Source organism: Drosophila suzukii, chromosome X, assembly GCF_043229965.1.
Source record: "Drosophila suzukii chromosome X, CBGP_Dsuzu_IsoJpt1.0, whole genome shotgun sequence".
NCBI lineage: Eukaryota > Metazoa > Arthropoda > Insecta > Diptera > Drosophilidae > Drosophila > Drosophila suzukii.
The window spans coordinates 4,906,030-4,919,681 of NC_092084.1; the positions used below are offsets into that span (position 1 = coordinate 4,906,030).

Consider the following 13,652-nt stretch of genomic DNA (forward strand, 5'->3'; position numbering starts at 1 on the left):
CCCCAGTAAATAGGGGCAAATAGTGTATAAAATCGTATAATAATAAGCCAAACCCAAAACAGAATCTCTGGCAATCTTTTTGCGCCATAATGACAGCCGCAGACACGAAAACGGACAGCAGAATCAGAGTCGCAAAAATCGAAATCCGGATTGGGATAGGGATTGCGATTGCCATTGCGATTGGGAGCTGAATGCAAATAAGCCAGAAAAATCGAAACCAGAAAAAAATACAAAAACAGTTCCGAAAAAATCTCCAGACTACAGCGAATGTGTAATGAAGTGAAGTGAAATGTAAAACGTGCAAAAGCCAAACGAGAAAGGCAGGTAAAAGGGAACGGATGTGGAAAAATAAGTCACTGTAAAGACCATGTTCATATCTTATTTGAACTGTGACGCCAGCAGCAACAACAGCAGCTACAACTGCGGCAGCAGCAACGGCAACAGCAATAGCAGCAGCAACAGCAACATTAGCAATAGCAACACTGATATTTGCAACAATTTCAACTGCAGCAGCAGCAACACGAACAGAGATTGCAACTGCAACAGCGATACATGCAGCAATATCAAATGCAGCAGCAGCCATAGCCAAAATAGCACTGGTAGCACTAATGCCAACAGCAACACTATCATAGATTCCAACGGCGATTGCAATATCTGCAACGATATTAACTGCAGCAACAGCAGCAGCAGCAACTGCAACAAAAGCAGCGATTGCAACTATAGCAACAGTGTTGGCGTGGAGAATTGCAGCTGTAATTGCAATATATGCAACAATATCAACTGCAGCAGCAGCAATTGTCCCTGCAGCAACAGCAACACCAGCAGCAACGCCCCCGCAGCAATATTCGGCATGGAGCGATTATTGCACGCAGTTCGCGAGGAGTTCCAAACAGAGGATGAGTACGAGGAGGAGTTGGACAGGTTGCACAGGAGCAGCATCAGCAGTTGCTGCAGCAGCAACAGCAACAGCTACATCAGCAACAGCAACAGCGACGGCAGCAACACATCGGCTTCGCAGCCTCTGTCGCCGTCGCTGCCGACGCCACGACGTCGACTTCAGCGCAGCGATAGTTTCGGATCGGTTGGGGGCGGTGTGGCGGGGGGCGTGGCCGGCGCGGGGGCGGCGGGAGCGGGCGGAGTGCGGCGCTTTCGCCGCTCCTCAATCGGCATGCAGCGGAAGTCGGCCTTCCGGCAGCGGAAGCTCGACTCCCTGGGGGCGTGGCGGCGGAAGAGGTGAGTCCCTGAAATATTTCGCAGGGGAATCCCCACGCTTGAATCTACAAAAATTATTAAAAAAATATATATGGGCATGCGTTTATCACATTGACAACGAAGTGGTTTTTAAATAAATTTAAATCGTGTACTGTAATGAGTAGGCAAGGGTATCCCAACGCTATACAAAAATGTGAGAAAATATTATTTCATAACATAACATACATAACATATTTTAGAATTTTGTTTTGAATAAGAACCAGAAATAACATTTTTAGAGGGTCACATTCTCAGTACTTATCAAACGCATAAGGGTATGATATCCAAAGCAATTAAGAAATCATTTCTAACCTTTGACCCCTCATCTCTTTTCCTCCAAGCAGGCGTACCGCTTCCGCCAGCAATTCCCGGAGACCCATAAGGATTGTGCCCGACTGGACTGAGAATGCGGTGCAGGGCGAGCACTACTGGAAGCCCACCTCGGCCTCCGGCGATCTTTGCTGCCTGAATGAGGAGTGCATTGTGAGTATACCCATGAATACTTGCCACATAGTGTGAATACCATGGATGTCCCCCGAACATTCCTTCAATTCAATTAACACAAGGGCAACGTGGATTGAAGGGCAGGTTACATGTGAGCGTAATTTATTTATTGCGTGCCTGTCCAACATTCACGCAATAAAGGCGAAGAAAGAAAAAGGTGGGGGAGGGGGTTGGATCAAGAACGATGGGCGTGTCATCTGTTTCAGCCAAAAGCAACAGAATGTGTACTTTATCAGGCTCATTGTCAATCGCCGAGGGGAAAAAAGTCATTTGGGGCAGACCTGTATCAAAAAACAAGATATTTTGGGGTGAGGTAGAAAGTCAAAATAGAAAGTCAGAAAATATTGATTTAGAAAAATAACCAAATTCTTATAAGGAAAATATTGAAAAATATAATCATCTTAATTAAAATAAATTTAAGTTATTAGGTTTTGGGAGTAACTTGGTTTAAAGTCGGAATCCTTATCCGCCATAAAAATCAGTATTTTGGCTTTTTTGGTCGGAATCCCATTTTTTTGCCGTAAAAATTCAGTTTTATGGCTGCTACAAAAAAAAAATAAACGTTAGATCAAGGAATGTCATACCTCGTTGAGCTCGTACTTTAAATTGCAATCCACTGGCACTCAAACCTGGAAATTCTTGATTTTTGCCATTTTTCGCAAAAATAGATGATTACAAAAAATTAATAAAATGGTCAAAAAATGTATTTCCCGGAAAGTGATGTAGATTGTTAGCATAGGTTGTCAGCTGCTCAAAACAGTCAGTCGTTTAGCTGTACGCCTTGATTTGACCAAACTACGAGTGAAAAACTGGAAAGAAAATTCGTATTTTTGACTAAAATCTGAATATCGTTTTTTTGACTACAATCGGAATCCCATTTTTTTGGCCCTAAAAATTCAGTTTTTTGGCTGCTACAAGAAAAATAAACGTCAGATCGAGGAATGTCATACCTCGCTGAGCTCGTAATTTAAATTCCAATCCACTGGCACTCAAACCTGGAAATTTTAAATTTTTGACATTTTTTGGAAAAATAAATTTTTTACAAAAAATGAAAAAATTGGTCAAAAAATTAATTTTCCGAAAAGTAATGTAGATTGTTAGCATAGGTTGTCAGCTGCTCAAAACAGTCAGTCTTTTAGCTGTACGCCTTGATTTGGCTGAACTACGACTGGAAAACCACTAAAAAATTTGTATTTTTGGCCAAAATCGGAGTCCCAAGAATAACCGATGTACCCCCTTATAAAAAATGCGAAAATGGGTCAAAAAATAAATGTTTCTTAAAGTGATGGGGATCGATAGCAATTGAAGCAAGCTGCTCAAAACAGTCGGTCGTTTAGCTGTAAGCCTTGATTTGGCTAAACTACGACTGAAAAACCACTAAAAAATGTGTATTTTTTACCAAAATCTGAATCCCAAAAACAACCGATGTACCCCCTTATAAAAAATACGAAAATGGGTCAAAAAATAAATGTTCCTTAAAGTGATGGGGATCGATAGCAATTAAAGCAAGCTGATCAAAACAGTCAGTCTTTTAGCTGTACGCCTTGATTTGACCAAACTACGATTGAAAAACTGGAAAGAAGAATCGTATTTTTGAATAAAATCTGAATATCGTATTTTTGACAAAATCAAAATCCCATTTTTTCGCCCTAAAAATTCCGTTATTCGTCTGCTACAAGAAAAATAAACGTCAGATTGAGGAATGTCATACCTCGCTGAGCTCGTAATTTAAATTCCAATCCACTGGCACTCAAACCTGGAAAATCTTTACTTTTGCCATTTTTCGCAAAAATAGATGATGTAACCCCTTACAAAAAATGAAAAAATTGGTCAAAAGATTTATTTCCCGGAAAGTGGTGCGGATTGTTAGCGTTGGTTGTCAGCTACTCAAAACAGTCGGTCTTTTAGCTGTACGCATTGATTTGACCAAAATACGATAGAAAAACTGCAAACAAGAAGAATTCTTTTTTTTTGACTTAAATCTGAATCCTTATTTTTCGCCATAAAAATACCAGATTCAGAAATTTCATTCCTCGTTGAGCTTGTATTATAATAAGACCTATAAAAATTATTAGAATTGATATATGTATGAATACAATTTAGGGTAGAAGTCCACCGAAGGACTATCAGAAAGCATTTATTTAATTAATTAAAACAAAAATCATTTATAATGTGGGGTCCTTTTTAATTTAAAATGTCCACTTTGGTGCACCAGTTTAACCCTAGATAGCTTGAAAAACTTGAGAAATTAGCCAGCTCAAGGCCAAATGCAAAGTTATCCCAGTTTAAGTTTGCAGGGAACAATTAAACAAAGGCAGATTCGAAAAGAGAAGCCAACTATCTGCTGCACTGCACAAGGTTTTTCTTTAGTTTTCCCAGGGAAAACAACTCTTAGACACCTGAGGCTGTTGCGAATCCTTGACGGGAATCCGTTTTCACCTGTCAAACCGCAGAAACCTCAGCAATTAATTGTCAAAGTTTGTTTTTCGAGAATGCAAGCGGCAGTTGCAGTTCCGTCATTTGAATGCGGTTTTGCGGAAATGCGGGAGCTTGCTAATTAGCGTACTGAAAAGGGAGACGCAAAACCAAATTAATTTCATGGTGAATCTATATATATACATTCGATACCCAGAAATATTTTAAAATTTGTATTTATGCCATTAAATGGTTTTCAAATATAAAGAATTGAATTAAAGGTGGACTGTGGTGATATTTATGTGAAAGGCCAATGAAATGAAGGCGGATTGTGGTGCTATTTTTATTGAAACACAAAAGATTACTATAGTAGCTATATATAATATCATGTATATGATGTGTTCTTAGGAGCAAACTTATTTTGAAACTCCCAGTAATATTTGAATGTACCCGTGAATAGTTTTCAATATTAAATCTTTTATAAGAAGACCCATTGATAGAAAGGCGGATTGCGGGATATCTTTGTTACCTCCACAAAATCTCAAGTTCTCCCTGGATTTCCGTGCCATTTCAGAAAAGCGGTCAGCGGATGAAGTGCTCCGCCTGCCAGCTGGTTGCGCACCACAACTGCATTCCCTTCGTGAACGAGAAGAGCACCCTGGCCTGCAAGCCGACCTACCGGGACGTGGGCATCCGGCAGTACCGGGAGCAGACCACCACCCACCACCACTGGGTGCACCGCAAGCTGGAGAAGGGCAAGTGCAAGCAGTGCGGCAAGGTAGGTTGGACCCCCACACGAAACACACGTTTATTCTGTTTTTCTTATCCTTTTCGTACTTCAATTTTTTTTTTTTTAATAATATTAAAAAACTGGAGAGATCTCAAAAATGGATGATAAATGAAAGAAAATGAAAAGGATATCGCTTTATCATATTGGCTAAGTCTTTAAAGCCTAAAAAACTTAACAAAAAATTCTTAACAAAATATTTACATTTTGTTATACGACCAAAAAATAGAGTAGATTAGATTTTCCAGAAATCAAGATATTTCTAAATCCGTAAATAAATATTTAAAAAATTTACTTCATTTGTCACAGTATAATACAAAGTTAAGACTTATTAAAGTTTAGTATAATGCCTATGAAGAAAAATAAAAAATAGTTTCCTATTTTTTAAAATGTTCGATTTTTGGTATTTATGCTTATGTTTAATATACCCTTTATAACTTAATGTAACCTTTCTTTCTTAAGACTAAGTTTAGTAAACCTGATTGATTCAATTTAATTTTACATTTCTTAGCCACGTGCGTTTAATCTGCCTTCGTTTGTTTTTCTGTGTGACAAATATATAGAGTGATTCTGGAAATAGGATATTATTATAATATTACTTGTTATGCACTTATCCCTTTAGTTCTTTCCTATGAAGCAGGCGGTGCAAAGCAAGCTTTTTGGGTCGAAGGAGATTGTGGCGTTGGCCTGTGCCTGGTGCCACGAGGTCTACCACAACAAGGAGGCCTGTTTTAACCAGTCCAAAATCGGCGAGGAGTGTCGTCTGGGTGAGTCGTCTGCCCCCCTTTTCCGGGAAAGGGCCACGCCCCTGCCCCTGCCCCGTTTCCCTTGATTAATTACGTGACGTGCATGCAAATAAATTGCGGTCCGTTAACTTAATTAAGATTTGTGCATTAAAACCGAACCCAAACGAAAAACTCGGAATGGCCCGTAACCCTTTGGACCTCTTGAACTTGTGTCCCATTTTGTGTTTTATGCGGTTTATTTGGTAGGTAAACAAATTGTGTCATAGTTTCACTGGCCAACCTTTTTTCGTTCTCTGTAAAACAATTTGTGGGTTTCCCAAGAAAAGTCAACCGAAATGAAGTCATTGCTTAAAATAAAGAAACCTTTTTCAAACCCTCGAAGGCATTCCAAAAAAAAGTTAGTCAAATAATATGAAATGGAAAGAAATCCAAAGCAAATGCTTTAATATATTTTAAATCCCTAACGAATTAGCCAGTATCTTGGTTTTCAGTTAAGCCACCTATTTTTTTTTATCTTGTGGATTTCTAAGAGAATTGTGGCATTTTGCAACATCTTATGCCATAAACTGCCCCTCAAATGTCCAGGGAACTAAACTATTTTCAATTAATGTAATTGCAGCAAATGCTAACGTGCCACTACCTCTGCTGCTGTGTTTATATAAAAGAAAAAGAAATTCCCTTCCCGACAACTATGTGCAACTATGACAATGATGATGTGGCAGCTGGGGCGACTTAACCGCTTCCTGTTCACGTTTTTATAAAGTGTCTCAATGAGCGTCTTGTTAACACACTCTGGTCTCCCTGCCAGAGACCATTACGTATACGCCACCGGGGGAGGACACAGGCGGGGTTTAAGGGGGATGGGGGATGGGGGACAGGACACGACCGGAGATGAGGACAAGACAGTACGAAATAGAATTACGAGACAGTTGGGGGTGAGGGTTGCTTTGTCTGGCGTGGGGATCCCCTTTTGAGGTCCGTTGGCCAAGTTGCGGCATTCATAATTGCTCTTTGGTATGCCAGTTATGCTGGGCCCTCAACTCCCAGCCACAACTCTGCAGCAGAGGTCCCTTTTGATTCTCCCTCGAAGGTGGCAAATTAAATTTAGTCGCTTGGCAATCCTCAAGCACTTTCCACACACAATTAGCTTTTCTAGCCTGGATTCCGGACTGGCCTAAAATTTAGGCACTGTGACGAAAGGAACTACCTTATAAGGGAGTTTTAAAAAACTATTAAAAACTTAAAGTACATTTTAAACGAAAATCACTGTATTCCAACAAAATAACATTCGAAGTTTTCATCAACAACAAAAACTCGTCCTAATAAATTCCCTATGTTTTTATTATTCGATAAAAAATGTAAAAAATCAATATATTCGCAATTTACAAATTAAAACATTCAACTTTTAAACATTATTAAATTATAAATGGTCAGAACTTCTTTTTAGCAATGTGGTAAAATTGCTTTGCCAAATTTAGCAGGACCCTAAAATCATATACTCAAAACAATCCGCCCCCTTTATATTATACACTCAAAAAATTCGCACTCAGTCTTCGATGAAAAACGTTTCTATAAATTACATTATCTGCTCCTTAAAGTACACTTACAAAATAAAAATAAATGCTCTAAATCTAAATTGATAAAATTCTCGTGTACTACTTTTTTGAGTGAATGATTTTTGACAAAAAAATATTTAAAATTGAAATGCTACACCTACATATTTTTGGCCAGTGTAAAACCCCTACTCATCCCGTTTTTTCCCCTTGCAGGCAACTATGCGCCCATCATTGTGCCGCCTTCGTGGATTGTAAAGCTGCCGACCAAGGGCAACTTCAAGTCCTCGATACGCGTGAGCAACAAGAACAATGCCGCCTCCGGGTCAGGGGGCGGGGCAGGTGGCTCGGGGGGCGGCGGGGCAGGAGGCGGAGGCGGGGGCGGAGGCAAGAGCAAGAAGCAGACGCAGCGCCGGCAGAAGGGCAAGGAGGAAAAGAAGGAGCCGCGGGCGTTCATTGTGAAGCCCATTCCGTCGCCGGAGGTAATCCCGGTCATTGTGTTTATTAATCCGAAGTCGGGCGGCAATCAGGGCCACAAGCTGCTGGGCAAGTTCCAGCATCTGCTCAATCCGCGCCAGGTGTTCGATCTTACGCAGGGCGGCCCAAAAATGGGGTGAGTACTCGATTATTAAGGAGCACAATGAAATGTGTACAAACTAATTTCATATTAAAGCTCAAATATATAAGAAAAGAAGTCAGGTATTGATGAATTGGTTTATTAAACGCTATTAATGGAAATAACACCTTTGCGGCATGTGTGAACATGGCCTAATTCAGTGTGTACTGATATTTCGATAGTGTGAACACACCTTTTCTTTTGGTAGTGTTACCAGATACTTTAGTTAGTCTTAGCCAACCACCAGAAGAGAACGCGTGCAGAACTTTATATTTATAATTTTAACAGTGTAAAGGCATCCAACCAAGTTATTCTAAATAAACCTACATAAGCCACTAGAAAAGCTACCCTTCTCATTAGTTATCTGTCGAAGAAAAATAAAATGAAGTTAAATTGTTCGAAAAGAAAAATTCGTTTTCTCAATCTGAGACACAGTCTGCTATTGAGAAACAGCAATTTAACTTAGTGACAAACGTTAACTTGACATTGAGAAATCGGCCAAATAAATCTTGATGTTGAATTGTTTAGATTAAAGTAAAATTTACTTCTGTGAGCTTAGGATGTGATTCTAAATATTGATTTCTTTACTGAATCCCCTTTCCCTTCCTTGCAGCCTGGACATGTTCCGGAAGGCGCCCAATTTGAGGGTCCTGGCGTGCGGAGGCGACGGCACCGTCGGCTGGGTCCTTTCCGTCCTGGACCAGATCCAACCGCCACTCCAACCAGTTCCGGCAGTCGGTGTCCTTCCTTTGGGCACCGGAAATGATCTCGCTCGCGCCCTCGGATGGGGAGGGGTAAGTTGACTTTTGTGACGCAAGAACATAATAATTTGTACCACTTATAAATATAAAGCAACACGAAAAAAAGTGGTATAAATTCATAGAATTTAAGCACACTAGTTAGATATAAATTATAAACAGTTATTCAGTTCTTTTTGATTAGCCTGAGAGCCACAAAACAAATTGTCTTAAAAATTTAAAATTTGGGCGAGGGCAACAGTACGTATGAGGAATTTGCTTTTAAAACGTAAAAATTATCCATACGACTTGTTGGCCACATAATAAAATCTATTAAAGATAAAAAAAATCATTTCTCACAAAATCCTATTCCCATTATGGCAAAGAAAGCATTTAAAAATACTGGTCTAAAACTAACAATTATGGTGTAATGGTGCCAATTCACTTCATGACTTCCCATAACAAAAAAATAGTTAGAATCATATGTGATACATATAAATCAAAAGATACTTTTCATATAATAATAAGGCTTTCCAGACTCTTCCGTATTGCTAGTAAAATCCTAAGATCCTGAATTTTCCTCTGCCATATATATATGTAGTTTGTAAGTAAAAAACGCTTGGCTCTAAAGAATTCACTTAAAGCTTCTCAGCGACCGTAGCAAATTTGAAGGCATTTATTTATATTTGATCTTCATTTGTAGTTAGTGTAATCTAGACCTAATATTGCTTTGAATCATTGCACTTAAAAGCCTCAATAATTTTAAAGTCTATTTTCTTTCAGGGCTACACGGACGAGCCGATCGGGAAGGTGCTGAGGGAGATTGGGATGTCGCAGTGCGTGCTCATGGACCGCTGGCGGGTGAAGGTCACGCCCAACGAGGACGTCACCGATGACCATGTGGACCGCAGCAAGCCGAACGTCCCCTTGAACGTCATCAACAACTACTTCTCCTTCGGCGTGGACGCCCATATCGCCCTGGAGTTCCACGAGGCGCGGGAGGCCCATCCGGAGCGCTTCAACTCCCGGCTGCGTAACAAGATGTACTACGGCCAGATGGGCGGCAAGGATCTGATCCTGCGCCAGTACCGCAACCTCTCCCAGTGGGTAACGCTCGAGTGCGACGGCCAGGACTTCACCGGAAAGCTCCGCGACGCCGGCTGCCACGCCGTCCTCTTCCTCAACATTCCCAGGTGGGTCTTTTTCAGTAGATCCTTAAGGATATTTCCTTTAAATTCCATATTATTACATATTCCATATCATTTTATAACGATGATTTACGATGTTTTTTCATAAAATCATAATTAATTGTAGTCTTCATTTAATTGAGGTCTTAAAATATGTATACGTTTTTATGAATCCTATCCTATATCACCCAAATTTTACCGATTATCCCCGCAGCTATGGCGGCGGCACCCACCCGTGGAACGACTCCTTTGGCGCCTCGAAGCCCTCGATCGACGACGGCCTGATGGAGGTGGTCGGACTGACCACCTACCAGCTGCCCATGCTGCAGGCAGGGATGCACGGCACCTGCATCTGCCAGTGCCGGAAGGCCCGTATCATCACCAAACGGACAATTCCGATGCAGGTGGACGGAGAGGCCTGCCGCGTGAAGCCCTCGGTGATCGAGATCGAGCTGCTCAACAAGGCGCTGATGCTGTCCAAAAGGAAGCACGGACGCGGCGATGTCCAGTGAGTAGGACCCCTCACATCTATATGGATGCATTTTATATAATTCTTCATTGCAGGGTAAACCCCCTAGAGAAGATGCAGCTGAACATCTTGCGCGTCACCATGCAACAGTACGAGCAGTACCATTATGACAAGGAGATGCTCCGCAAGCTGGCAAACAAACTTGGCCAAATCGAAATCGAATCCCAGTGCGATCTGGAGCATGTGCGCAACATGCTCAACACCAAGTTCGAGGAATCCATCTCCTATCCGAAGGTCTCCCAGGACTGGTGCTTCATCGACTGTAAGTTATAGCTTTTTAACTGTGCCTACACGTTCTTTGAGTTCCTCTGATATCAAAATTAGGATATTTTACATAACAATTATTTAGCATATTTAGCATATAACATTTTTAAAAAAAATGCAGTCAGTGGCCTAGCTTAGCCAGTGTCATATGGCCTTTGATATTAACTTGACCAGTAAATGTTGTAGTAGCTAAATTTCACGGAATTCAAATATTTTTGATACGAGTTTAAAATAAAAGCTTAAAGCACCTTATAAAATAATATTTGATTTTATATATTATCTTAACCTTGCACTATATATTTAATTTTCCCATTCTAGCCTGCACCGCGGAGCACTACTTCCGCATCGACCGTGCCCAGGAGCACCTGCACTACATCTGCGACATCGCCATCGACGAGCTGTATATCCTGGACCACGAGGCGGCCACCATGCCGCAGACGCCCGACCAGGAGCGCTCCTTCGCGGCCTTCTCGCAGCGGCAGGCGCAGAACGAGAGGCGCCAACTGGACCAGGCCCAGGGCCACGGCCCGGGCAGCACCGGTAGGATCCTGTTAGCTGGCTGCTGGCCACCGGGGGCGGGACAGACCGCTCGTACCGCCGACGAGCTGCCGCTCCAGGAGCGCCTCACGCTCTACCAGCAGCAGGTGGCCGAGCAGCTGCCGTACCAAGATAGGCGCATGTTCCTCCACCTCCACTTCCGCAAACGTCGCGTCGAGATCTGAACTCCCTCGATCTTGGAGATCCCACGTTCCCGATCCCTATAACTTCGATCCATCAAATCCAAAAGTCCCAAAGATCCCAAAGGGGGGGCGGAGTGGAGGAAGGGGTGCCAGTTGCAGTCGGCCCACCTTAATTTCGTTGCATTGCATTTTGTTTATGGTTAATTATGTCTCGCATGTTTAGTCACTAACATTACACATAGAGAAATGCAGTTGCGGTATAAATAAAGCACAAAAAACCAGATTATAATCTGTTAAAAAAAAAGTTTACCTTTTAAGAAAATATTAACAAAGTTTTATCCTTTTTCTTGCTCATTTTTTAAGAGCAATTTAAAATTGTCTTTCAAATTCTCATCTTAAGAATTTAAATTAAATTCAAATCTACCGAATGTAGTATTTTTTTCAAATTTAATTTCTTTATACATTAAAATGTTCCACAAAAATATTTAATCACGTAAATACTAAATCCTAACGCAGTTAAGAGTAGATCCATAACATTGATGCTATTATTTCGACCGCAACTGTGCGCCACCCACATAAACACACACCCACATCCGCTAAAAGTCCAAGTCTTAATTGCGAGGAGCCGAATACAGCTTAGTCCTTGCCACGATCGCATGTGAGTAGAGCATTAAATACGAGCACTCCTGGTACTATCTGGTATATAATCCCGGCTTACATCAACAGTTAACCGTAGCAAGGACCAAACCGTATTCGTTACGATCCCATCCATCCCAACCAAAACAACCAACCAACCAAATAATACAAAAAAGACACTGAAAATATATGCGGGTAGGTTAAATGCCTGGTAGTTTGGACTAATTGTGTACATGATTTTAGTTGTGATTCACTTATTTCAATGGCTTACTAACAATATGTGAATTTCTTTTCGAATTTAAACAAACACAAAAAAAAACTCACACACCCACACAAATTAAAACATTTTAAAAATACACAAAGATGAGGATTTGCAAATTGGCTCCAAGCCCATTAAAGTGATGAAGTGGAAGAGGTAAAAAAGCGTCCCCCGATTCGTTCAGCATTTCATTCAAACTCCATGCGAAGAAAAGAGACCGAAAGCCAAACCGAGCGAGACGGCACTAGACACCCAAAAATTTTGTTCACATAGGGCGTTCTTTCTCTCTCTTTCGCTCTGCCAGACTTGTCAATTGGCTTTTTCGCAGCTGTCTTGCTCGTTTGGCAATATTTTTCGCTTGCTCTCTCTCTCTTTCACACGCTTCAATCATGGTCCACGATATATCCTCCATCTTTCACACACTCGCCTTGTCTATACCTCTGTCTCTCTCTCTCTCTTCAGCATCTTTCCCTCTTCTTATTCATATAATTTAAATAATTTCCTAATTTTGTTTAATTTCTGTACTATATTAATAAATCCTGCATGCAGCAACAAAGATCGTTTATTCAGTTTCAACGAAGATGTTTTTGGTTATGGATTCAGGTATTCCGTATAACTATCTGTCTCTTTCTTTACTTACTAGACTGTCTGTTGTGGCTATCTCTGTCTCTCTCTATCTCTCTGTCTGCCCCACTTTCCGTCCTTATCTCGTATCTCTCGTATCATCGACATTTAAATCGATTGAATGAATTTCAAACCGAACTGATGCTTGAATTTTCTTTTTTATTTTCTCTATTTTTCCATGCACACACAAAAATACCAACACACACGCAAAACGCCCTCTTTCACACCCACACACACAAACATTTGAATAATAGCCCTATACTGGAGCAAACTTCCGATGCCATACTACTAGCAGCCCAGAGCGGCGATCTCAATATGGTAGCTTAACTGTTCCATATATTTATATAGTCAATAACTAGATGAAACTCAAGATGTGTATATATATTTGGTGTCCTTCTAACACCCGCAATCCCCACTTTCTTCCAGTTACGTGCACTACATGAACAAGGATACTCACTACAGTCAGTGAACAAGAACGGACAGACGGCGTTGCACTTCGCCTGCAAATACAACCACAGGGACATTGTCAAATATATTATCGCGAGCGCCACACGACGCCTCATCAACATGGCCGACAAGGAGCTGTAAGTCCAAAGTCCCTTAGAAAACTTAAGCACAACGTTTTAGAGACACGCCACTGTGAAATCGGGATCCAGTTAGTCAAGCTATATCCTATAAAAACTCAGGTTTGGGTCACATTTTGGGAAACCATCGAATTAAAAAAAAAACTAACATTAAAAGGGATATACATATAAGCACTATACAAGTATAGAAGTAAGACTTATTGAAATCGAGAGCTAGTCAAGTTATTAAATCTTAAAATGAAGGTTTGGGTCACCTTTCTGAAATTATTGATCAAAAAAT

General features: G+C 40.9%; 2 protein-coding genes across 24 annotated transcripts in view; one reads left to right on the forward strand and one right to left on the reverse strand.

The window, feature by feature from the left end:
• Positions 1-13,652, forward strand: part of LOC108014920 (retinal degeneration A) — a 115,263-nt gene that overhangs the window by 96,512 nt on the left and 5,099 nt on the right. For 2 of the 18 annotated variants that reach the window (XM_036820709.3, XM_036820711.3), the window contains exons 4-16: positions 1,593-1,734; positions 4,745-4,948; positions 5,580-5,724; positions 7,473-7,869; positions 8,486-8,666; positions 9,378-9,802; positions 10,011-10,304; positions 10,361-10,587; positions 10,908-11,129; positions 12,269-12,320; positions 12,714-12,767; positions 13,043-13,106; positions 13,215-13,372. In XM_036820709.3, coding sequence (XP_036676604.2) covers positions 1,593-1,734; positions 4,745-4,948; positions 5,580-5,724; positions 7,473-7,869; positions 8,486-8,666; positions 9,378-9,802; positions 10,011-10,304; positions 10,361-10,587; positions 10,908-11,129; positions 12,269-12,320; positions 12,714-12,767; positions 13,043-13,106; positions 13,215-13,372 — 2,565 coding nt within the window. The other 16 variants (XM_036820710.3, XM_036820712.3, XM_036820717.3 and 13 more) reach the window with 14 other exon arrangements.
• LOC108015113 (uncharacterized) overlaps positions 1-13,652 on the reverse strand; it is a 71,877-nt gene that overhangs the window by 31,503 nt on the left and 26,722 nt on the right. The gene's annotated exons all lie outside the window — the stretch shown is intronic.